Below are 24,550 nucleotides of genomic sequence, written 5' to 3' on the forward strand. Positions count from 1 at the left end.
CCGGTGATGGTTAGTGGCACATAGGTCACAGGGCAAGTTGTTACAAAGAACTGCCGGAGTCACAGAGAAAGCTCGTCCTCCCACCAGCGAGCGTTGAAACCCAAGTATCTGAATGAGGTAAGCAGGCTCGGATCTTAAAGCTTGGGCAGGAGTATAAAGACGAAATTTGTACTGAATATACTCTGCACCTACCCCATAGAAAGTATGGTGAACGATGCAGAGTGCCTTAAACTCAATGCAGCAAGTAACAGGCAGCCAGTGCAGATGGCGAAGAACAAGCGAGATGGAAGTAGGTTAAGGGGTGCCAGCAGCAGCCCTGGCAAAAGAATGCTGCAACACCTGTAGCCTATCCAGAAGATAAAGAGGCTGAGCTAAATACAAAGTTACAGTAGTCAATCATTCTAAGAAGGGAAGAGGATACTACAGGGGTGCGAAGATGAACTGGCAGAAAGGGAAGAAGCTTCTGTATTTGAGTTTAAAGTAGCCATTTTTGAAGATCATACTGACCTGTACTTTCACAGAGACGCCGAAATGTTACAAGCCCAGGTCCTTCACTACCGCAACTGAGATTGGAAGCAGATCCAGAGAGGTAGGCCAAAAGGCCTATGTCCAGAAGGAAGTGGATGAAGGGGAGCCCACCACCAGAACTTTTGTTTTATCATCATTCAGCTCCTGGCAGTTTTGATTCGTCCAGCTACCCAGGGACTCCATGCAGAAACAGTGAGTGGCTGTGTCAGCTGCCACCAAATCTAGATGCACAACAATTTGGTTATCGTCGGCTTAATAGTAAAAGCGGAACCGATGGGACTGGATGAACCCAGCCAAAGGCTGAATGTAGACAAACAGAATGGGAGGAAGATCAGAAACCTGGGGGAGTCCACAAGTAATAGAGATGGGTTCAGATTGAAAAGGTAGAAGAGAAAGCAATTGTGAGTGGTTACCAAGAAAGGACCCAAACCAGGACTAAGCCTGGAGATACTAGCACTTGTCATCCTATGCAGCAAGGTGGAGTGGTCAACCGTATCAAAGCCAGACGAAAAATCTAATAAAATCAGCACCCCCACCCAACCATGGTCAGACAATTGTGTAAGATTGTCTACGACTGAGAAAAGCACTGACTCAGTTGCTCGACCCTGGACTGAGGCCAGATTGAAAAGGGTCAAAGTAAGAAGACTTTTCCACAGGGGAGAGTAAAGGAGAGACCAGTTATTCAAGAAGTTTCATAAGAAAAGGTAAAATAGAGATGGGGCAATAGTTTGAAGGAAGAGTAGGATCCAAAGACACGTCTTTTTTTTTGAAGTGGTATCACCAAAGCGTGTTTAATAATGGAGGGGGATAAGAGCAGGACCAATGGCCACAATAATAGCTTTAATAATGGAAACGGGAATAGAATCAAAAGGAGAGACGGACCTTATCTTCTGAGTGGCGTTGATAATGTACAGTGAGGAGAAGTGAGTGAAGACTGACCAAGAGGACAGCTCAACTCATTAGATAAACGATCAAGATCAGTACGGGATGGCACCATAGAAGAGGCAATCACCTGGCAAATGGCCAAAATGTTATCACAAAAGTAGGTGGACAACGAGTCATACAAGGCTTCGGATGGGACAACAGCAGCCTCTTCAATTTTCGTAGAAGACAGTGAGTGATTTAACAATCTGAAAAAGCATCTTTGGCCGATTAAGATCAGCCTCCACACAAATAGTGAAATGGGTACATTTGGCATCAAAATCATTTATGAGAGATTGCCAGTGAAGTGCGAAATAGGATTTTCAAGTTAGGAAAATACCTGGCCCTCCATTTCCGCTCTGTTTGTCCACAAAGAAGACATAGTTCTACTAACTGATGAGTAAACCAAGGCTCAACTGGACGAGGGCGTGGCCAGGATGGCATCAACGGAACTAGATTAGCAGCCATGGTCGTGAATATCTGAGAGACCATCAAGATCCATATTGGCAGATGACCTACAGGCATGGGCAATCTGAGCAGAAATATCATCATAATTTGTTAAATGCCATTTATGCCGAGGCGGAACCTGACAAGGTCCCATTACATGAGCCAGTGGTATATTAATAGTGAAGGGTACAATAAAGTGATCTTTCAAAGGAGCAGGCAGGGTAGCAATTTTAGCAGCTGAGAATATAAGGTCAAGTGTATTGCCATGATTGTGAGTAGGCTGATGAACCATCTGTGGCAGGCCAAGATCCTCCACTGCTGCTATAAAGGGGGGAGATAAACTAAGATCATGAAAGGACTGATGCCGAGAGGGATAAACGAATCAGCAGTCTCCATTTTAAGGGAATGAACAAAAGGGCACTCGCAAAGCACAGTGTATAATGAAACCAAAAAGGCAGAAAGTAAGTATTTTACTGGATTAAAAAAAATTGCTCACTTTGGACTAGTTTTGGATTACTTATTTAAGAAATGTTGCAGCATCCAGGTCCATTTCACAGTACTCAATATAAATAGCAATGGAACATCAGTACTAGTTGGACACACAGCAGGCTTTGCCCTAGGTTTTATTAGAAAGGTATGCAGGCACATGTAGTGTTCCACAAAGAAAATGGGTAAAGAAAGGTGTGCCTACCTGTGCAGATTTTTCTTGCAGCAGTTTACGGTGATGCTCTTCTTCATGAAGCTTTTCCTGTAACTGGTGAATCTTGTTCTAAGCAGAGAACAAAAGATAATTTTTAAAAAGGTTTGCTGCAGAAGAGTTCAGTGCTGGTTGTACATATTTGGGCAGCATGGTTTAAATGTCACAGAGGCATGGATGACCACATGCTGTACTTCCAGGTTCTGCTTGATAGACCAGAGGAGAATACACAAGAAAACAAGTCAAATAAAGCTAGTGAACTATTCCACAAACAGGATCACAATAGCATAAGGGTACATTGGAGAGCTTGGTTGGGTCGTGCTAGATTTTTACTGTTTTCAATACGGCATGTTCAAAATTATTTTGGATCCATAATCACTGCGTGGCTTGAAGTTTCAGATACAAAAATGCTGAATCCGAAAATCAACAAATGCTTCAGGAGATAAATGTCATGAATTCATCTTTGTATGGCAAAGTTAGCTCAACGTGTTTCAGAGAGAAGTCCTCTTCTACAGGAGCATAACATGTAAAACAATACAAATGGTATGCTATTAATATTTCAATGGTTTTTTTAAAAAAGAAAATCGCAACAGCATCTACTTGAATAAATGAACAGTCTTACTAATACATATAACAAGGAATGTTCCCATAGGGATAGAAAAAGACTACACATTAACATGAGAGAAATAATTTGTATGGAGGTCCTTCAAAATCACATAACAGGTAATCAAATGGATATTCAAAGGCCATTCTAAAATAGACAGAGGCCGTCACCAAAGAGAAACTTGCTGTCAATGGAGTAGAAACATCAGTCAGGGTGAATGATGATCGGTAAATATCCATGAAAAATGCAGGCGAATGTATACAAAATTCACAGTGCAAGCGTCAGGACATTGCGTGGTTACATCACGTAAAATAGCGTTGCAAAGCGTTAGTAGTATCCCATGAACCAAAATGCTAGAAAAAGAACTAATGAAAAGTGAAAAGGTAATTCTAGAGTAGTCATTAAGGTTGTCAGCACAGAGAGACTCACTGAGTGAAGAAGAAACGTCGGAGTGAAAGAAAATCTACAAATGCCCATGAAAAATGCAGGCGGATCTAGAGGCAGTATGGCGCTGAAACAAGTGGGCCTAAGACCAAAGCAGAAAGAAAAACGAGTGGCCCACCCTCCCCTACCATCTATCCACCAATTCATGGAGGTAAGAAGAAAGTCTTTATTTTATGGCAGAAGTGTCTTTCAATCCACCGCAAATTCATTTTTAGAGAATTCCACAATCATGCTGCCTGAACAGAAAAAGTGTGACTTCCCCATTTCACCCCTCGGAAGATGGGTAGCACAAGGAAGTAGGTGGAAGAAGAGAACAGACTCTTCCCTGGAACAGAACAGTAGAGTTCAGAATAGATCAAAATTGGTCGATTGACCATATACGATGCACAGCATCGTAAACTTTATCCGACTCTCCACCTCCACTCTCCAACCAGTGAAGAGCTCTCAAAATTGGCAAGATATGCTCTCTCCGCCTGGCTTTCACCAGTACCCTGGAAGCTGCATTTTGTATTCGTTGGAGACAACTGATAGCCACTTTAGGCAGGCAAAGATATAGGGTGTTGCAATAGTCAAGGTGGCTAGAGATGAAAGGCATTTACAATCGGAATGTTATGCAAAAAAACTACCAATAAATGTTTAAGGGGCCTCAAATAAAAGAAACATACACTAGAAACTTGAGTTACTTGACTCTCCAAAGATGAGGGGTCAAGACGAAGGACAGCGTCCTAAAGAAGGGGGCTAACATTGGGACACCCAGCTAGACGCTTCAGTTGACTATTAATGCCAGCTTTAGGGCTGACTATGTGCAGAACATGCCAGCAGCTCAGTCTTCTGAACGTTACCCGAAGGACTGTAGAAGCACTGGGAGCTGCAGAGCAGCTCCTGGAGGTACAGTTGTGCTGAGAGCAGCGCTCTCTGGTCCAGGCCACAAAGTAAAGCGTTGAGTGATCGCATAGCTGCAAGAAATGCTGGGGGAACGTTCGCACAGTGTGAGAAGTTGAACCAATGAGGAAGCTTCATCGCAGAGGCATGCCATGATTTGGAGATGGTGGGAAAGACCAGTAAGTCTGCCCAAAGTTGTTGGGGACCCCAGGGGATACAGAGTGACTGAATATGGAATTGCTAATATGGACAATGCTAAAAAGTGGTTTAAATGCAGACAAAACCTGATACCAAATCAATACCCAACAAGACAAACATTTGAATGCAGACAAGAAAGTGCAGCAACAAATCCCAAGCAAGTGCAGACGCATGAGATGCCAGTGTGGGCGAAAGCTGAAGCAAGTGTTACCATAGGCAAATATACAGAGCACCACAGGGTATATGCCACTATGGCATAGTGAAAAGAACAGTGAAACAAATAAGAATTCCAGGCAGGGGAGCATACCAGGCAGCTGACATTGTGGGAAGAACTGGCAGGTGAGTATACTAGGGGATCTGAAAACCCCATATATGAATTCCTGGCAGAGAAGTACACCAGGCAATAAGCAAAAGTTAAAAGAAAGACTACTTTGTGATTCTAGTACAAAAACACAAAACAAACTGTTGGATAAAGACACACGCTTGCCATCCTACCTAAAAATCCATGGGAAGGAAACCACCCTCTGGATCCAAGTGATTTCTTATTTTGATTCGTACTGAAGTTAACATTCAATCTTAAAAATATTTTCTTTCGCTGATCCCATGTCACCTTTACGTGTGACATTTCCTAGACTTTTTATGGGACATCACTTTTGTTCTTTCAATAAAATATTATGAAAAGCATTGTGGATCAGCTATCTGAACATCCACATTCAATGGATAATAAGATTCTAAGAGCATGTAAAGTTAATAGGTTTGACTGTCCATGTTAACCGGTTTTTCGCAGCATTCACGGATAGATTAGTTATTCTGACGTACTTAGGTCTGCTCTCACCCTGGACTGCTAGTTTTGCCTGAAGACGTCTATGATCACGGACCATAGAATCTACATTTACCAATTCACATGATTAACCACTTAGAAGTTCACAGGTAGTCGACTGTAAATGAGTTTACCGCTTAACCAAGTTTTTTAATTATATCTCCTTGCATACTTCCATTTAGTTTATATGAATTCACAAGTTCAGCAAATAAGGCCCATTGTAATCCTATTTTCTCAGACTTCTACATTCTGAAGGATACTTAGGGATACCATTATGAAGATCAGACCCAACTGCATTTAAAATCTGATCCAATTATTATTTCCCAAAAAAAAAAAATCATTTGCACCCCTTCTTTCTCCCCCATCTCCTGCTTCACCAATCAGATTTGTAATGCCCTTAACATCGGACAGTTGCCCCCCCCCCTTCCTTTAAATGGTGATTTGCACCTTCCTCTCGTGTTGGAACCTTCTATTCTTCCCGTGCTCAGACAGAATACTATTTCCTAGACTACCCACGCCCACAGGATCTTGCAATATATTATTATCGCTCACAATCTTTTCACTGGTTCCTAGAAGGCTACATACTACCCCATTCTTCAAGTCTTCAACCTCAGTGTCATTCTTCCACACAGACAATGGGCTCTCAATTGCATGATCAATTCCTTGTCATGCTTTTGAAAATAACTATTTTATTAGATCACATGATATTGACTGCTTAGCGGCCTCTGAAACGTGGCTTACAGAGGCCCTGCTATCGCTCCCACTTTGGCAAATGATTACTCTTTTCTTGCCAAACAAAAGGAAACTGAGACAAGAAGGCAGAGTTACCCTAATCTTTAAAACTTATTTGAGGCCTAGCTTTGTCCCATGTCTGGAGCTTCTCCATGTTATATACCATCTTCCCTCATGTGGGGGTCACTTCCCTCAGCATTTTATTTTCCAAGAGAGATAATCCCCCTCCTTTATGAAATCACATTTCTCCTAGCTTATTCTAGGGGAATTAAATCTCGATTTCCTTGACATTAATGATTCCAGGTTTCATTATTTAATACCCTCTCTGAGCTGGGCTATAAAATCCTGTGCACACCCTTTCTCAACTCATGATGGACTTCCTTTGCATCTTGTACTCCTGGTGGCCCTGAATCATGCTGTTCATCTTCATCTTGTAACCTTGCTTGCAACATTATGTATTAGTATGGACTTCAATTGTATTCACCCTCCCCTCTTGCTTCTCCACTCTTTTTGACTGCTTACTCTGTTCTCTCCTCTCCCTTTCTCCCCTGCCCCCCCCCCCCAATCTCCTCCCCTTACTTTCTTCTATGCACTTTATCAGAATTGTTCCTGGACCAAGTATGATAGCAACCTCGTCCCTCCCCTTACTTGTTCCCTCCCCCTCAGCACTATCTGAAATGTCGTCGGGCCTAGTTCGATACTCGCTTGTTTTGTTCCTCCCCTCCGTTTCTGCAACCCTCTCCCTCACCTTTTGTTTTTCTCCGGCTCTACCAGAAATGCAGTCAGGCCTAGTATGGTAGTCACCAGTCTGTTTCCATTTCCTTCCCACTCGCCCCATCCCTTCCTCATCTATGTCTTAGCTCTTGCACCATCGGAAATGTTGTCAGGCAGAGTACGATAGTTAATTTCATATCCTTACTGTTCATGCCTGTAAGAATGTCATTGTATTTTCCCTTGTTCCCTCTCTTGCCTTGAAGCGCTTTGAAACAGTGTATAGGCGCTATATAAATAAACTATCATATCACACTTCTCTCCCAAAATCGAAGTCTAACAATATGCTGGGTAACCTCTTGGAATCTTAAACCAGGGAATACCTCTGTTGTCTACTTCGACTATGCCGATTATGCCGCTATCGTTTTCAACCTACCTACATATCCATCGAAGGTGCCTGAATCAGAAAAGCATTGGACTATTACTTCATTTGTATTACTCTCGACAGTGATGCCACCATCATTAACTTGGTCAACTGCTACAACTGCAAGATCTCTAAATCTATAGGCACAGTCACCTCCATAAAGACTAAAGGTTAGCCATTTCAGTAAGAAATGGTCATTTAACTTTTTGCCTTAAACGGTCTGTAGGCATCTTAAACACTGATGGAGGAGAGATCCTAACAGCCTTAACAACAAGAAGCCAAAGTCGGCTGAAGCGTTCTACAGGTCTGCCGTTGTGAACGCTAAAAAAAAAAAAAGAAAAAAAAAAAACATGTTTTTGCCCATTCATTGAATTTGTGTCCAATTCCTCAAGTAACTTTAAAACTTCACATTTCTGGATCTCCTCCCATTTCAGGGAATTACCCTCCCTCTTTGCCTGATCAAATTCTAGCATTTTGATAACAAAATCCTGAAAAATCACAGACAGCATTACATTTAGTCCCTTAATGTCCCATGCCAATTTAGGTCATGGTAATCCCCATGCCTCAACTATTTCTAGGTTGAGTGATATTTCCAGAGAATTCCTTCATATTCAAATGTCCCCATTACCCCAATCTCTAATCATGACAAGTCCATTCTTGCTTCAATCAAATCTTCCACTTGTGCAAGTGATTCCGGTCCAGTCTGGATTATAAAAAAAGACTGTACTGGGTTCCCTTGGCCTTTTGTGCAGCCAGATTATTATTTTTCTTCATTTAGAGAAGGCAGAGTTCCTGACAAATTTAAGCAGGGATGGATTACCCATATAATAAAAAGCCCTCTTCAGATCGTGAGATTAAGAATACCCATTTCTGCAACAAACTGACTTGGGATCTTTCCAACTGTTGGGTGATTGCCAATCCGACTTTCAGCCAGGCACAGGCACTGAAACAGCTCTGCTAGATATTAAACTCTTTAATGCAAATAACAGATCGAGGTCAGGATGGACTATTAATGCTCCTTGACCTCTCTGCAGCGTTCAACACCAGTGATCATACTCTCCTATGCAAATCTTTCAGAGAGGCGGCTATGTCTTCTGCCACCAGCAAAAAGGTGGTTGTCTTTTTTTCAAGCAACCGTATGTGTGAAAGTGGACTTGCACATTTCAAATCTGGAACTTGTGAAATTCAGGGCTCCTGCATTTCCCCCTCTGATCCCCTGGCACTGGTAGCTGTGGTTACCAGAAATCTAAATGCACTCCATCCATTTCTCTGTTTTGACATTTGCAATGCATGAGTGACCTTAAGTTACTCGTACACACAATTAGGAATGGTTGCCACATTCAAACATTCATGGTCTTCTTACTAGGCCCAGGGTCTGCAACCTTCAGCACTCCAGATGTTTTGGACTACAACTCACATCAGCCCAAGATGAGGGATCACGGGGGGCATTACTCCACAACATGTGGAGCCAAAAGGTTCCAAACTCATGCCCTAGTCAAACATACAAGATGTGAATTAAGCAGTGAATCCCAGACAGCCATTCATCCAGCCAGACAGATGCGGTACTATGAGGACTCAACTGGGTGCCCCAGGATGGCCATTACATTATGGGGACATACACAGGATTTCATGTACAACATCGTTGTGTAAATTTTATGAACTTCAAAAACTAGGTCACCATTTTAAAGAGACATGCAGAGAAAAATCCTTTGTACAACATTTCCGCAGCAGTATGCAACCTTTTAAAACTACACAAAGAGCTGTCACCAGCCAGTGAGGCAAACATCACCACAGCATTAGTGAAGTCTAGGGTGTGGGTGGGAGGCATTAAGGTCATGGGGCAGGTCTTGTGGCACCTTGACGTGGAATTTGTAGGGTGGATTATATTCAACCAAGCAGTTATAGGGGACAATTAGGCCTGATCTGGACACCGCAAGATGTGATCACCTAAACAGGTTTTAGACCAAGTCCTGCAGAGGGCTCTGCAGGAACTATGCTGCACTAATAAGGGTAAGACCGCCAATGTATCAACCTCTAAAGGTCAATGTTTATAAATTTTTGTAAGGTACAAAAGGAGAAATTTAGTTTATGAGAAAAATAATAGTCTGTATAATTCAATGTTGAATTCATTTGTTGAAAACATTGTTGGCAAAGTAAAGGTAACAAAGGGATTTTCAGAGAGTAGATCTACCTTGTACTAAAATATAGTAAAGCAAAATCTGTCATAATCCGTACTTAACTAATTATGTAACATGTTTTTAGCAAGTTTCTTCCACAGCAACATTAATCACACTCTGTATTTGCATGATCTTTGGAAGTATATCAACTCTTATGTTTCAGGACAAACATCCTTCATCGCAAGTAATACACCACACCTTCTGTAATATGAAGCAATAGGAAGAATACATATTAATGATTAATACAATTTGAGAACGCTGTTGTAAAATAAAAGATCTGTTGTAAACCAAATTTAATCAAAAAAACCTCATGTTTGACTTAAACTACTCCAACTCTGAAACTGCTCAGAAGTCACTGTGAACCCTTAAGTGTGGGCAAATAGACAGTTGACTGACTGAAGAAAGAGCTACCGGGATGATGTGGATAATAAGTACATTATCCATGGTGCAGCAGGAACGGGAAACACTAGATATGGAAACCCATTTCCTAATTTGCCAGAAAGTCAAAGCTACATGAACCTGCTTCTGCAAGGAGTGTGTGGTTGCTTAGGTGGTGACCTGGATTTCTCAGCCGGGTCCAGTTTTTACAACCAGACTTTCTTCACAGGACTGGATAGGGTTTGTGAGAATTGTCCAGACAACATCCCCAAACCCTTAAGCATTTGGTGGCCTTGGTAGCCCTCAGTGTTAGCTTGCTCTAGAACTTGGGAATACACAGTCATGGTTTTCTTGACCAGTACCTAGGGCTGTACCCTAATGCAAGGCTGAGGCAGAATCTGAGATGGCTTCACACTTTAGGCCCAATTGCCATCTTGGAGCAAACACCAGTGAGTTTAGACATTCACAAAACATCTAAGCATATCGCCTTGTGTGGTTCTGCCTGTGGCAGAAGAGTGGGTGGTATTGACTAGTTTGCGCTCAAATAGCCATGGTCAGATTGTCAGGACAATTTGTACCACACAAATCATCCAGTCAGGAGACTGCAAATATAAGGGTGTATTCTGAAGGGCTGCAAATGTTTAGGCCACTGAAGCATCCGGGCCACGCAATGCTGGACATTGTATCTTCTTTGGTCCCCGCTGCCCCTTTCCTCATTCGCTGCATTTGTTGGTACGCAAAGCACTGCCACTACTTTCACTTCGGCACTCCAGACCCTGGCTACAGATGGTAAGCATTTCCCCCCTGCCAACTTGCCCTCCCGGCCTCTGCGCTTTGATTCCCATAGCATGCCATGGCCAGGTGCCTGTTCAAATAACACCCTGTAACCGCTAAGTGGCTACTTCTCCTGCATCGACTTCCTCACAAGGCTTCCACCTGACATTCAGCCTAAGCCTGCTCTCCTATTATGAGTCAAACTGTCTCCAAATTGCATGCCTAACAACTGCTTGCTTCTTTGTTCCTCTTGAAGCACATCACTGCCCCTTTGGCAGTCTGACTGGCTTACTCAAATTCCCCCTGCTTATTCCAATGTTGGTTGTCAGTTCTATTTTTGTAATTCATATCTGGGCATTTTGATTCCGTTTCTATTTGTTAAGATGGATTTCTGAACTCTGTCCTGGTGGGCAGAAGTTCAGAAGGCCAGCCTAGTTTCTTGGAACAGGGTAACCTTCTGGACGAGCCAAACCAATCAAGGTAGCACTGGCAGCGGTCAAGACTTGGTCTCAGGAGGGTTGAGGGTGAACAAAAGCTTACAATGAGAGCACACAGTAAACGCCACAAATGACTGTTCGGTGTATACATCAGAAATACATATACATTTATTAAAGGTCTTTTATCTCAAACACAAGGTAAATCTCAGCAATATTAACAAAACTAACACTAACTAGGATGACAATGCATTACTTACCGTAAAAGCATTTCTGATGGTTGTATCTGCTTAGATTCACATGCTGTGCATAGGTCCGACATCCAGTGGTCACTGCGGAGTATTGCATTTTGTTTTTCGTAGTCGAAAAGGGGACGTCGACAAGGCGTGTCTGTAACACTATCCCCATAGTGACGTGTGTTGTACCCACAATCCCTCACGCGTCGAGGTCCCTCTATTTTTTCTGCCCTGAGGGAGCCTTCTATACGTGAGTGAGTACAGAAAAGAGAGATGTAGAAAGATGTCTATGTTCCTTCCATCCGAGCGGGGAGGAAGAGTGGGCGCATGTGAATCTAAGCAGATACAACCATCAGAATGCTTTTAAGTTAAGTAATGCATTGTCTTCTGATGTTTGTTAATCTGCTTAGAATCACATGCTGTGCATAGACTAGCGAGCAGTACCCGGAGTTGGCGGTGGGTTATGAGAAAGAACAGTAGAGAAAAGATGTCTTAATACCGCCTGTCCCACCTGAGAGTCAGATCTAGAGTGTGCATCTAGACAGTAGTGTTTTGTAAAGGTGTGCACATAACTCCAGGTAGCCGCTTTGCAGATGGACTCAAGGGGAACATTTGCAATGAATGCTATGGATGCCCCAGTGCCTCGAGTAGAATGTGCTCTTGGCTTGAAGGGTAGTTCTCTCTTAGCAAGAGTGTAACAGAGAGTGATGCATTGAACAATCCATCTAGATATAGTGGACTTTGAGACTGCATCTCCTTCTCTTCCTCCTGCCACCGAGACAAAGAACTGATTAGTCTTTCTCAGTGGCCTGGTTCTTTCCATGTAGAACATGACAGCTCTGCATACATCCAGTGTATGCAGACTTTTTTCTCCCAAGTTGGAAGGGTTTTGAAAGAACGTTGGTAGTTCTATTGACTGGTTTACATGGAATTTCGAGATGAATTTCGGTGCAAACCTTGGGTGTGTGCATAGAATCACCTTATCTTTGTGAACTGTTACGAAGGGGTCTAGAACAGAAAGAGCCTGTAGTTCACTTAATCTCCTAATGGAGGTGATAGCTATTAGAAAAGCAGTCTTAAGAGTGAGGTCCTTAAGAGTTGCCTTGTGCATGGGTTCAAATAGCGAGCCCATGAGTCTGGTAAGTACCACATTTAAGTCCCATCCGGGAGCTGGGTTAGCTATCGGAGGGTGTATTCTCTTTACCCCCTCCATGAAGGCCTTGATAACTGGGATCTTCCACCACGACACTAAGTTGGGAAGTGGTGTATGCAGAAAGTGCCGCCAGGTGGACTTTAATGGAATTGAACACTAGACCTGAATCCAATAAATGGGTCAAGTACAGAACAATATGTGTGGGAGAGCAGTGAACCGGGTTGATGCCCTTTCCTCTACACCAGATGACAAATCTTCTCCACTTGCTAGAATAGCAGTGGCGAGTATGAGGTTTTCTGGCTTCCCTGAGGATGTCCATACATCTCTGCGGGAGTTGTAGATGTCCAAATTCTATGATCTCAGGAGCCAGGCTGCTAAGTTCATGGTCTGAGGGCATGAATGCAGTGTCCTGCCCTTGTCCTGTGATAGCATGTTGTGTGGGCAGGGAAGTTTCACTGGGGGAGATAGCGATCAAGAGAGCGAACCATGGCTGCCGGGCCCACATCGGGGCCACTAGTATCATGGTAACTTGTTCCTGGTGCATCTTGTGCACAACTTAGTTGAGGAGGGGAGTCGGGGGGGGGGGGGGGGGTAAAGCGTAAACAAATTTCCCTGACTATTGAATCGACAGACCGTTCCCCTTGGACTGGTTCTGGGGGTACCTGGAGGCGTAACTTTGGCATTGTGAGTTCTCCAGAGTTGCAAACAGGTCTATTTCGGGGAATGCCCATTGCGTGAAGACGTCTAAGACGATGTCTTTGTGCAATCGCCATTCGTACTCTTCGGGCAGGGGGGAAGTCTCTGCTGAGTTCGTCTGCTAGCAGATTGAGTTCCCCTGGTACGTGTTGTGACAGTAGGAAAATGTGTCTGAGAGCCCACTTCCATATATTCTGGGACAGCTTGGCCAGTCCTGGAGAGTGGGTGCCCCCCTGCTTGTTGATGTAGTACATGGCCGTGGTGCGGTCTGTAAGGACCATCACTGTCTTCCCTTGTAGGTGTTCTTGGAAGGCTTTTAGTGCTTTGAACACCACCAGTAGCTCCAGTAGGTTTATGTGCTTGGATGCTACGCTCGGAGTCCACACTCCGTGAGCAGTCTGATGGGATAGGTGAGCCCCCCATCCTGTGAGGGATGAGTCCGTGGTTAGAGTGGACTCCACTGCGGGTGTGGCAAAAGGTTTCCCTATTATCAGGTTTTCCTTTGTCCACCACCGTAGCGAGAGAACCAAGGCCTGCGAGACCACCACTAGATCGTCCCATTGTCCGCTGGCCTGACACCACTGGCTGTTGAGCCACTCTTGCATTGGGCGCAGGCGCGCGTGAGGGACCAAATAAATACACGACACCATCATTCCTAGCAAGCGCATCGCTTTGCGCACCGTCACCTCTCGACCTGCCACATATTGGGGGATCTGAAACAGCATCTTTTGGACCCTCTCGTTGGAGGGGAAGACGAGGCCGTCCTTTGTTTGAATTAGAGCCCCTAGGAATTGTTTGACTTGGCTGGGGTCTAAGCTGGACTTCTTCTCGTTGATGGAGAAGCCCAGCTGGAACAAAAGGTCTACAGTCTTTTGGGTGTTTGAGAAGCATGTCTCGTAAGAGTCCCCCGTTATGAGCCAGTCGTCGAGGTAAGGGTATACTGGGATGGATAACCTGCGCAGGTGGGCCACTGCCAGTACCTTCGTGAATACCCTTGGAGCAGATGCTATGCCGAAGGGTAGCACTTTGAACTGGTAGTGTTTGCCCTCTATCATGAACCTGAGGTATTTTCTGTGCGCTGGCAACATTAAAATATGAAAGTATGCATCTTTCATGTCCAGTGTCGCCATGTAATCTCCCTGTGATAGCAGTGGGATCACATCCTGTAAGGTCACCATACGAAACTTTTGGGGTTTGACAAACTCATTCGCTGGGCGCAGATCTAATACAAGGCGCATGGTTAGATCCTTTTTGGGTACAAGGAAGTACACTGAATAAATACCTTCCGTTACCGGAGATAGAGGCACGACCTCTATGGCTCCTTTTTCCAGCAGTTGGTCCACTTCTTGGAGAAGGATGGCGAGGTGTTATGGTGTTATGCGGCGTCCCCTCGGGGGTCTGTATGTTGGGCAACTGTTGAACTCTATACAGTAGCCGCGGGCTACGGTGGAAAGCACACAGCGGTCTGATGTTATTCCCTCCCATGCTGGAAGAAAGGATGTTAACCGGCCCCGACCGGCGTTGCATGGGAGGGGACGCGAATCTTCGCGTCACTTGGTGGTGTTGGTGGCTTGGGAGCCTCTGGGGGTGGAACCCCGGCCTCTCCCTTTGCCACGGCGTTGACCCCTCTGATTGTACTGGCCACTATTTCCTTGGCAGTTGCTGGCAGAATACTGTTGGTTTTGTTGCTGGCGTTGGCCACGAAAAAAGCTCTTATTACCAAATCCCTGCCTATTAGGGGGTTTTGAAATTTGGTCTAAGGTCTTTATTGTGTCAAATTCTTTCTTCGCGTTCTCCAGCGCGTCATCAACTGCTTTCCCAAAGAGGTTGGACTCCTCTATGGGCTTATTAATAAGGGACGCTTGTGTTTCTGCCTTAAACCCGGAATTGCGAAGCCAGACGTGACGCTTCAGCAAAATTCCTTGTACCAAAGTGCGGCCAGCCGTTTCTGCTGCATCAAGGGTATTCTTGACGATGCTTTGGTTGACCAGAGAGCCCTCGTTAACTGTAGCCAGCAAACGAGTTCTTAGGGGTTTGGGAGCTTCTTCAATGTCCTGTTTAAGCTTTTCCCCATTGAGCATCAGAATAGCTTGCCAATAGTGTGTTATTATTGGCAATTCTGGTAGAGAATGCTGCAGAGGTGGTGATTCTCTTGGCTAGGGCATAAAGCTTCTTCCCCTCTTTATCTGGGGGTGCCTCGCTGGTAGATAGTGGGACTCCAGCCCTTTTCCTGGTGGTGGACACGACCAGGGAGTCCGGGATTGAGTGACCCTTAATATATAATGGGTCTGATTGAGGATAACAGTTTCTCAATCCTCGGATTGACCCCTCTAACCAGTGCAGGAGTGGACAGAGAAGGGGTAATACGTCTCTTAATTGAGGCGAGGATGGGGATAGTTTGGCTAGTGGGGGGGGGGGGGGTTTCTTTGATAATCCTCTCCACAAAATCGGTGTCTGGGGTGACCTCCCCAGTTTCAAGTTCAAAATGTGCTGCTGCCTTCTTCAGCAGTGCATTGAAGGTGGGTTGATCATCAACAGGCGAAGGGGTTCCTGACTGGTGTAGTTTCAGTAGACCTGATTTCTATACTGCTACTGCCTGTGTCTGTAGACCTAGCTGGTGACTGCCAGGGATTTGGGTCGCCCTCGCCCGTGTCCTCCTGGAATCCCTCCTCACCTAGGTTAGTGTCCTCGTGAAAACCTTCCTCTTCTTGGTCTTCAACATAGGTGAACTCATCTTCCTCCTGGAAGAGGGTGTCTTCCTCAGTGAGGTCGTAAGAATATATGTCCTCCTGTATGGGGTTATAAAACTTCTGGTATTTAGCCCTTGGACTCTCCAGGGGTGCCTCCCTTGGTCTCTTGGGTGCCCTGTCTTCTGGGATGGACATGAACCTGTCTAGTTTATCCATACAGGTCTGGAACCTTTCAAAGGTCCACTGAGGTCGGCCAGGACGGTCTGGGAATGAAAAAGGAGTTTCTTCCTCCTGTAGTTGTCTGGTTCTGTCCCATAACGTCGAAGAAAGTGAGCCTTCGCCTTCTGAGTAGCCTTCTCGCTGGCTAGGGCCATCCGTCGGCGTCGGGAACTGGCCTGATCTGTTTTCCGGCGCTTTCGGCATATCTTTGGCCTTGTGCGCGGTTTTCGAAGTCTCACTCGCCGTACATCTCTGGCCGTCCTTAGATGATATGTGCGCGAGGCTTTCGGCGATCATTCTCTCTTCCGAGGGATCGGTCGCCGTCGCGCTATGTAACGTCGAGTCCTTGCTCGTCAAGTCCTTGCTGGCAACGCGAGCGCTCTTACAATGCGCGTCGCCGGAGGTTTTGGTGTTAGCGCCCTTATCTTTAGAATGCCCAGTCGCCTGTCGCGGAGGCGGTGGCGGCGAGGGCTGACGACCCTTACGGTCGGCGGAAGACGCTATGGCTGCCTTCGTCTTCGATGAATGCGTGCTGGGGGTATGTGCTTTGGTGTTTTTCCGTGTGCGTCCTTGTCGCCGGGGTGTTCATCCCCATAAACTGGGCGTGAGCCGGGCTTGTCGGGGCCGGGGACGGACGAGGAGCGTGAACGCTCCTTTGAGAGGTCTACAACCTCCGTTACGGGGGCCGTGTAGTCACTGTCCTAGTCACATTCGGCGGCGGCAGCAGCGGGCGAGGAGTCAAGCCTAGACATGGTGTAGGCCGCCCACCTTTTGACCCTGCGGTCCTTTAGAGTTTTGGGCTTTAGTAATTTACAGGCCGCACAGCCGTCCTCCTGGTGATCGAGGGGTAAGCAACGGTTGCACCGTTTGTGCTTATCCTTTCAGGTATATTTACCCATGCAAAGCGGGCAAAACCTAAATGGCGTCCTCTCCATAGCTGAGGGCAAGAAGTGCGACTAAGACCTCGAAAGAGAGGGAGGGGAAGAGAAAGGCATTCTTAAAGAGAAAGAAAAAACACAACCCCACTCTCCCTACAGTGTATGGCCGGCGAGGCCAGGCCACGTGTTCGGCAGCGCCGAAGAATTCCCTCCGCTCGTCCTTCCGTCGAAGATCTTGCTCGGCAGAGAAACAGCTCTGCGTCGAGGGAGGGATCTACGTTATTGATATTAATAACAAACGACCAAAGGTCGAAGAAACTATTTGGCAATGTCTCTCGAGGAGCTCTGCATAAAGGCGACCAGTAGCTGGGCGGAAAAAAACAATCTGGGGGACCTCGACGCATGAAGGATTGTGGGTACAACGCACGTCACTATAGGGATAGTGTTAGACACGCCTTGTCGACGTCCGCTTTTCGACTACGAAAAACAAAATGCAATACTCCGCAGTGACCACTGGATGTCAGACCTATGCACAGCATGTGATTCTAAGCAGATTAACAAACATCAGAAACATATATACAGTAACAATTGGTCTAAAGGAATATTACACAAGTAGGGATCCACAACCTGCAAAGAAATGGGTCACACAGTGCAAATATCCTTGAGGCAGTCCTTCAACAAATCAAACCCTAACTAATAGGCAGTCCAGTCCCTAAGAAGTGTATAGCCTTGCTCTCAAAAGTACATTCAGTGCTTGAGCACTTGATGGTGCAGTTAAGTTCAAAGCAAGTCTTCTTCAGGGGACTGTACTGACTCAGGAAGGTGAGGTGATGAAGATTAAGAGCCCACTATTCAAGGAGGGTCTCCTCAAGAGGGCATAGCGATTTCCAAGAACCGGGAATAGCTTGGTAGAACAGGCTACCTTAAGAAAGAAGAGTGGCCCTTGGGGGACACTCCTACGTAAAAGTCTATGGATGTTCCAGGGGCCACCGGTAAGTGTTGCAAATACTTACCTACCAACCCTCAGCGCACTCCAGACCAAACTTCCCCAGTCAAGCTCCAGTTTGTTTGCAGGTTCGAATCCCGCAGTCACGCGTCGCTCCAGCTTTCAGGGTCTGCGTTACGGGACCTCAGTCCGTGGCCAGACAGTGGAGATTTCTCCACTTCTGGTGAAGGGATCTGGCCATTTCTACTGCAGCTCGTCAGGGCATAGGGGACACAGCTGCAAGGTACCCACAAAGACGGTCACCACAGCGGGGCGACACGAAAACTGCGTAAGCTCGGGTTCATTCCAGCCCTAGGAACGCTAGGTGTACGAAACTCAGCGGGAGAGTGCCTTCTACCAGAGCTTAGGGTTCTCAAAGCCTTAAGTCGAAACGTGAGACGGCAGCGGTTCCAGGGCAAAAGTCCCATACGAACTGGTCAGTTCACTGGGCAGTCCAGGAACACTTCCAAAAAGGCTCTTTTGCAGGTTAAGCAGGAGGTTCAGAGAGTAGTTAGTCCCACTACTCCAACAGGTCAAAGCGCCCTTGCAGGCCTATGATCGATCAGAAACAGGGTCTCCGACGGGACAACAGCAGGGTCTGGGTGCCAAACCTTCCAGCGGGTCACCAGCGGTTCCATGGATCTGCTCCTTTGGTACAGGATACTTGGCTCCTTTACTAAGTTCGGTGTGAACTCAGAAGATCCACCTGGAATGGGTGTAAGGTGCCTTCTCTTATCCAAAATCTCCTTCTAGAAACCAATAAGCGATCTGCTCACATTCAGCCATCCCAGACGTGGACCAATCACGGACCACGGTGGTCACAGACATCCCAGCACACCAGACATCCCGGCACCCAGGATGAATGCTGTAAACACTGTTTGGACCATAGAAAAAATTTCAAAAATTAAGTCAAAAATGCTACAAAAGTAACTGCTGACACAGCTCTGTCTAGGACACACATTCACCAAAAATCCTTCTACGGTGTATAGTGCCTTAGCAATGAAAAAGGGACCCCAGCGCACTGTACTGGAATGTACATTGTGCACTGATAAATGTTGCTAAGAAATAGCAACAAAGTGAAAAACTAAGGGAAAAAGTCTCCCAGTACTGACAGTCTGAAGGGCATGTCAGTTTCCACATAAAATGAGCAAAAGCCCAGCGGAGAGCATCAGAAGGCTGGGCTCCATTGGTAAAAGTCAGGCTAGGATGGTCAGACAAAAGCAAAAAGTTAGAGGTTGGGGGGACGGCTCACAACTGGAGGGAAAATTACCCATAAATGGAAATCTTTCCTAACAATTCCTGGTTGCTGCACCTCCACATTCAAATGTCGAATTGTTCATGCTTCTACATCTTGTAACCTAGGCCCTATCCCAGTTTGCTCTTTTTCCTACCATCTCATCTGCTGTATTTGACTATGACCCAACTTTTTGCTAGGCTGCCTGGTGAGGTCCTCGTGCAGTCCCTTCATCTGCTCCCAACCCCTCCCCCCTTGCAACTATGGGTCTATCCATCTCTCCTTTTTACTCTAATTGCTACTCTATCACCTTACCTACCCCTCTCTCGAAGCCGGGAAGAAACTGATTAAGAAATCACTCCTCGCCTCCAATCCAGGATTGCCCATTTGGACACTTACACCAATGCTTCTCCCACACAGACCATTACTGACTTACTGTCTCCTCTCCTGACCGATGCGATGGACTCCCCCCCCCCCCAAATGGTCTCTTTCCTCTACCCCCCTATTCTTCATCGTCCATTAATGGTAGAACCAGGAGGAAGTTTTCTTGGCGCACTTCGCCATCTTCTAGGGGGGGGGGGGGGATCATCTACGCCTACCAGCCAAACCTTGACGGGCATCTTCACTCTCATATGAACTCTCATATGAACTACCTCCCTTCCTCTGGCTGCCACCCCTCTGGCCTCAGTGCCCCCATACTGGTGTACCCCGCCTCAGAAAACCTTTAAAAAGGTGGCAATCAGGTTCACCTAGCTACCCGTAATTTTCACTCTGTCAAGAATTCCTCTGACATCTGTCACCTTCTTGAAGATAATAGAAAAAGGTGGCCATGTGCACTATAGCCTACAATTATTAAATCAATTGTATACAAGACCGAAGCAATGTTCCAAAGTTAAAGGCAAGACATTTCTCTATAATTGATTGCTGCCAACATGTGTTTCGACCTTTACGGTCAGGTTTTCTTCAGGGCTATAATCATATGCAAGAGAATCAAATAGTATATTTCATAAAACATAGGTTTTTACACCAGAAATTGTTACATATTATACATTACCACCATAATAGAAAAAGAAATCCAATATGTCCTGTTACATCAATAATAGGACAAGCAAAAGCATCAAACACGATTCACAGCATGGTTTTCAAAGAGAAGGGATAATAGCATATATAGAAGCTCATATTAGTAGCCATTGCAGAATGCACACAATAATATCACAGGGCACTGAAAATGCCATTTACACTGTTTAAATGCCCAAAGGGTGGTGGATCCATGGGCACCCAAACCTATCCCAACCAATACTTTCAACTCTGTATCCAATAGATCTTTCTATCATTATGCCGCCATAATTACACCATGCTCCCTTTAGCGCAACGGCCCTCCCACCTCACATTCTTCATTCAAATCACTGAGTAGTACATTGTCTGGTTAGTAAAACATCTGGAACTGAGGAAATCTATGATCAGCAGCATTTGATTGGTGGCATAGACAATTTAACCATACAAACACAGCATCCCCATACAAATCAAGTCATCAGACTATCTCATCTAAGAGACCCAATTGAACGAAATTCTCATCTCTTGATATGTGTTCAATATAGATACAGAGTTGAAAGAATCGGTTGTGATAGGTTTGGATGCCCATGGGTCCACCAACAAGACTCTGCTTGTCTAGTAAGTAATTGGTTTTGAACATACAGGCAAGGTACTCTGACCACAACAACTTTGTAAAGTTTTGGGAATCAATATCCTAGGGAAGGTTAAACCATTGCTTAATATTCATTTAAGAAAAGAAATAGGTCTCCAGTGCATCTAACAAAGTGAATTGGGCATTGAAACAACGCCTTAGCTTTCATCATATCGGGTGTAGCTGAGAGGATTTGGCAAGTCAATGGAGTTAGATGATGCAACAGTTAGACTGGTTAGTGGTAAAATGTGAAAGATGTGCGATCTTATGCGCTCATTAATTCTCAAAAAGGTTCCCAATATAACCTGCTTGTTCCTTCTACATCAATTAAGGTGTAGGAATGACCTGTCAATTAAGTTTGCACATTTGGTAACTTTTTGAAATACATTTACATTGGTGAGTGCGCCCTTTATCATTTGGATGTGTTGATAATGATATGTATAGAAAGTTGTGTGGCTCTTAGTTTATAAAATTTCACATATATTGGCATGTTATGTGTACACAAAGATTTACTATAATGGTGACATTTGCCTTCATGAGACGAATTGTTTGTCCGTTGAGCAAATGGCTTGTTTCAGTACTAGGTGCGATAACGCTGTAACGTAATATTAAAAAAAAAAAACATAAATGAGTATTTCCGTTAAAACATTTTTAGTTGACATGTAGATCTGGTTGCAGGCTAATGCTTATGTGCACTTTTGGCCCTTTTTCCAGGTAGAACTCTTCTGGCAAGTAAATTACTTGTTTTTGAACGTATGAATGAAGAGCAATTCTTTAACAGTAGGTAAGAGGCTTTGGCACCGATTAGTGGTTTGGTGGTGTTGTACCCCTGAATTCTGCATTTTATTAGTAGTAATGTTAGACATTGCTATGTTGTAATTTTTCCTTTAGGCCATTACATTGGTGTGCCTTATATTAGGATGGAATTATCAATTATCACAATTGGAGACTAGGCCTTTCATTGGAATCCAATTCAGGTTTTACAATCAAGATTTAGGAAGGTAAGGACATCTGTCCCACATGTGCACTTTTCGTGGTGGGGTTTCTAATGCTTGCATGGACTTGAGGATATTACTGTTTGTGTGCTTTCTTTCATTTTTCACAGATCTATTGATAGAGCTGGATGTGCGAGATTGGTACGAGAATACTAAGGTATCTAATCCTTTTTATATGATTTACATTTCTAGTTTTTTGGACAATTTGATGAGTAAGTCCATCAATATTTATCCTTTTAAGCACATAGAATACTATAGATGTCAAAGAATAAGCAGGGACAAAGGGATGCTGAAAAAGAAAACTCTCGCCTTAAAAAAAAAACATGGGCTTGAAAGAACACCTGGTACACAATTACAGGGAAACCAGACCACAAGCCACTTTGGAAAGATCATGGAACCAACCACCAGTGAAGGGGCACCACAAGTGAGGAAAATGTACTGCCTGTAAAAAAATAAAAAATGTGCATTTGACCACGGGAATGCCCATTGGAACTTGACCAACATACAAATTGCAATAGCAAAATGGTGGTGTACCTCATCCAATGTCCTTGCAATCTCATCTATGTGGGGAAAACCATAAGACCTGCCAAGCAGAGGATCTCAGAACATTGATCCGGCATTAGGAACCTTGTGGCGGACAAGCCACTGGTAAACAATTAAAAACACATGAAACACACAAACACATTTTTGGGTTTGTGCTACAAGGAATCAGCCTCAACCAAAGAGGCCGAGACCCAGAAAACATTTGCGGTGTCTTGAAAAAATATGAATTTATAGACTGGACAGTGTCCGCCAGGGTCTAAATGTGGCCATCGGATGGAGTGGCTTGCTGAACAGATGAAATAGGACTCTCAGCCTGTAGGAGACTGGCCAGATGAGACACTACATGTCTTGTGCATAGACATCAGCAGTATTTCAATACAATGTGAGACAACACGTACATAAAAATTTTAGGTGTTGAAAGTACTCAATGTCCAGATTGTTTTCATCAGACTATGTATATACACACAGTGCTTTTGAGGATGTATACTATAATTTCAGACCATAGGTTGTACACACACATCTACCCCCCTCCCCCCACCCTCCATGGTCTGCACTAATAAATTACCCCTTTTTCCCTAGGGGCCCTCCCAACAAAGATGAAAACACACCTCATATTATACACATTGACAGAAAATCCTGATTCCTGGACCTTCTTGCTTCTGGGAACAGGAACAGATAGTCTTTTCTTGGTACACGAGACCGAAAAAGCGTATAGATCTATACAAAAATGCTCCAAATCATTATCTGCACCAGCAAACGCCCCCCCGCCGGTGGGTAGTCACTTCAAATAAGGATTGGACTTTTTTTTAAAAACACCTGCCATGAGATTAATGCATTGATTGCAGATATTAATTCCAGATCTCTGCTCTGGTTTGTAACAAGAACGGTTGAGGGACCGCGCGAAATAATTTCATACATACAATATCACAGGGCATGTAGTACTTTAGAGTTTATGACACAAGTCCAACATGGCCGCCTACTTTTCTCAGCAAGATCCGTACAGCTGCACACAAAGTTGCCATGACAACAGACATGAAACCACGAGCCGGCTGACACTCAGCGGCGTACTGGCGCTTGATCAAGTAAAGGCGAGGACACAATTATCAAGCCGGTAAGATTGTAAAGTCAGTAGGGTAACGGATCGACCGGTGAGATAGTGCCAACTAAAACTGAATACTGATTCCACCGGCAAGCCGATCAATAGCAGTGGGAGGTGCAAGGACAAGCAATGTCCCAGCGCCAATTCTCTTTGACACATCAGATATGGAGGAGCAATATGACGGCACCATAGAGGTAAGACATAGCGTTATCAGCCCTGAGGTGTAACTGGGAATGCGCAAAAGCACTACAGTAATTTGCGTGTTCTCTCCGTTACACAGGCTCAATGATGACATCCGGGGCCAATTACATCCTCAGGAATATATCACTAGTGTTTTACAAGAAACCGAATACCCGCCACTAGCTCAGATTAGACCAGCTTTGGCATTGGAATCATTGTAACATAGAAAATCGATGTCTTAACTAAATACGTGATATACAAATTCTAGGAGAGGTCACATTATGTGAATTCTCTTTTACAGGGAAACACCTCATTTTGTTTGCCCCGGCACAACGCACGTATGGCGAATACCCTGGCGGCATCCTAATCTTTCCGTGCATCATTCATGTAGCACGGCAAGCCATTCTCAGTACCAAGTGGGATTCGTTTTCTAGCTACTAATTGAGATTTTTGAAGAAATGTCCCGGACACAGAACACTCATTTTATTTATTTTTAACTCTTTATAGATCCATGCCACAGGCAGTGAGGAATCGCTTCCACTATTCCCGTCCTGATTAAGGCCATTATATTCAATGCTGAAATAGATTAGAACGAAACACTTCTGTGTAGACTTCTTGTTTAATTTTAGCATGCCAAAAAGGCTAAAAGACATTCCATATTTTTGTTTTTTGCATCACTGGAAACCCTTGACAAAAACAAGGCATTGTAGGTTATAAATCACCAGGATGCTTGTATGATGTATTATATGTTGGAATCTTTTGTTTTATGGGGAATGTGTTAGGCTAA

At 44.7% G+C, this 24,550-nt stretch overlaps 1 protein-coding gene across 1 annotated transcript in view; it reads right to left on the reverse strand.

Annotated features, from left to right (window-relative positions):
• Positions 1 to 24,550, reverse strand: part of CEP57L1 (centrosomal protein 57 like 1) — a 391,785-nt gene that overhangs the window by 193,714 nt on the left and 173,521 nt on the right. Inside the window, exon 6 of the mRNA XM_069606543.1 lies at positions 2,588 to 2,665. Coding sequence (XP_069462644.1) covers positions 2,588 to 2,665 — 78 coding nt within the window. The remainder of the gene's footprint in view (positions 1 to 2,587; positions 2,666 to 24,550) is intronic.

This window comes from Ambystoma mexicanum, chromosome 4p (genome assembly GCF_040938575.1).
Source record: "Ambystoma mexicanum isolate Mex_15411 chromosome 4p, UKY_AmexF1_1, whole genome shotgun sequence".
Taxonomy (NCBI): domain Eukaryota; kingdom Metazoa; phylum Chordata; class Amphibia; order Caudata; family Ambystomatidae; genus Ambystoma; species Ambystoma mexicanum.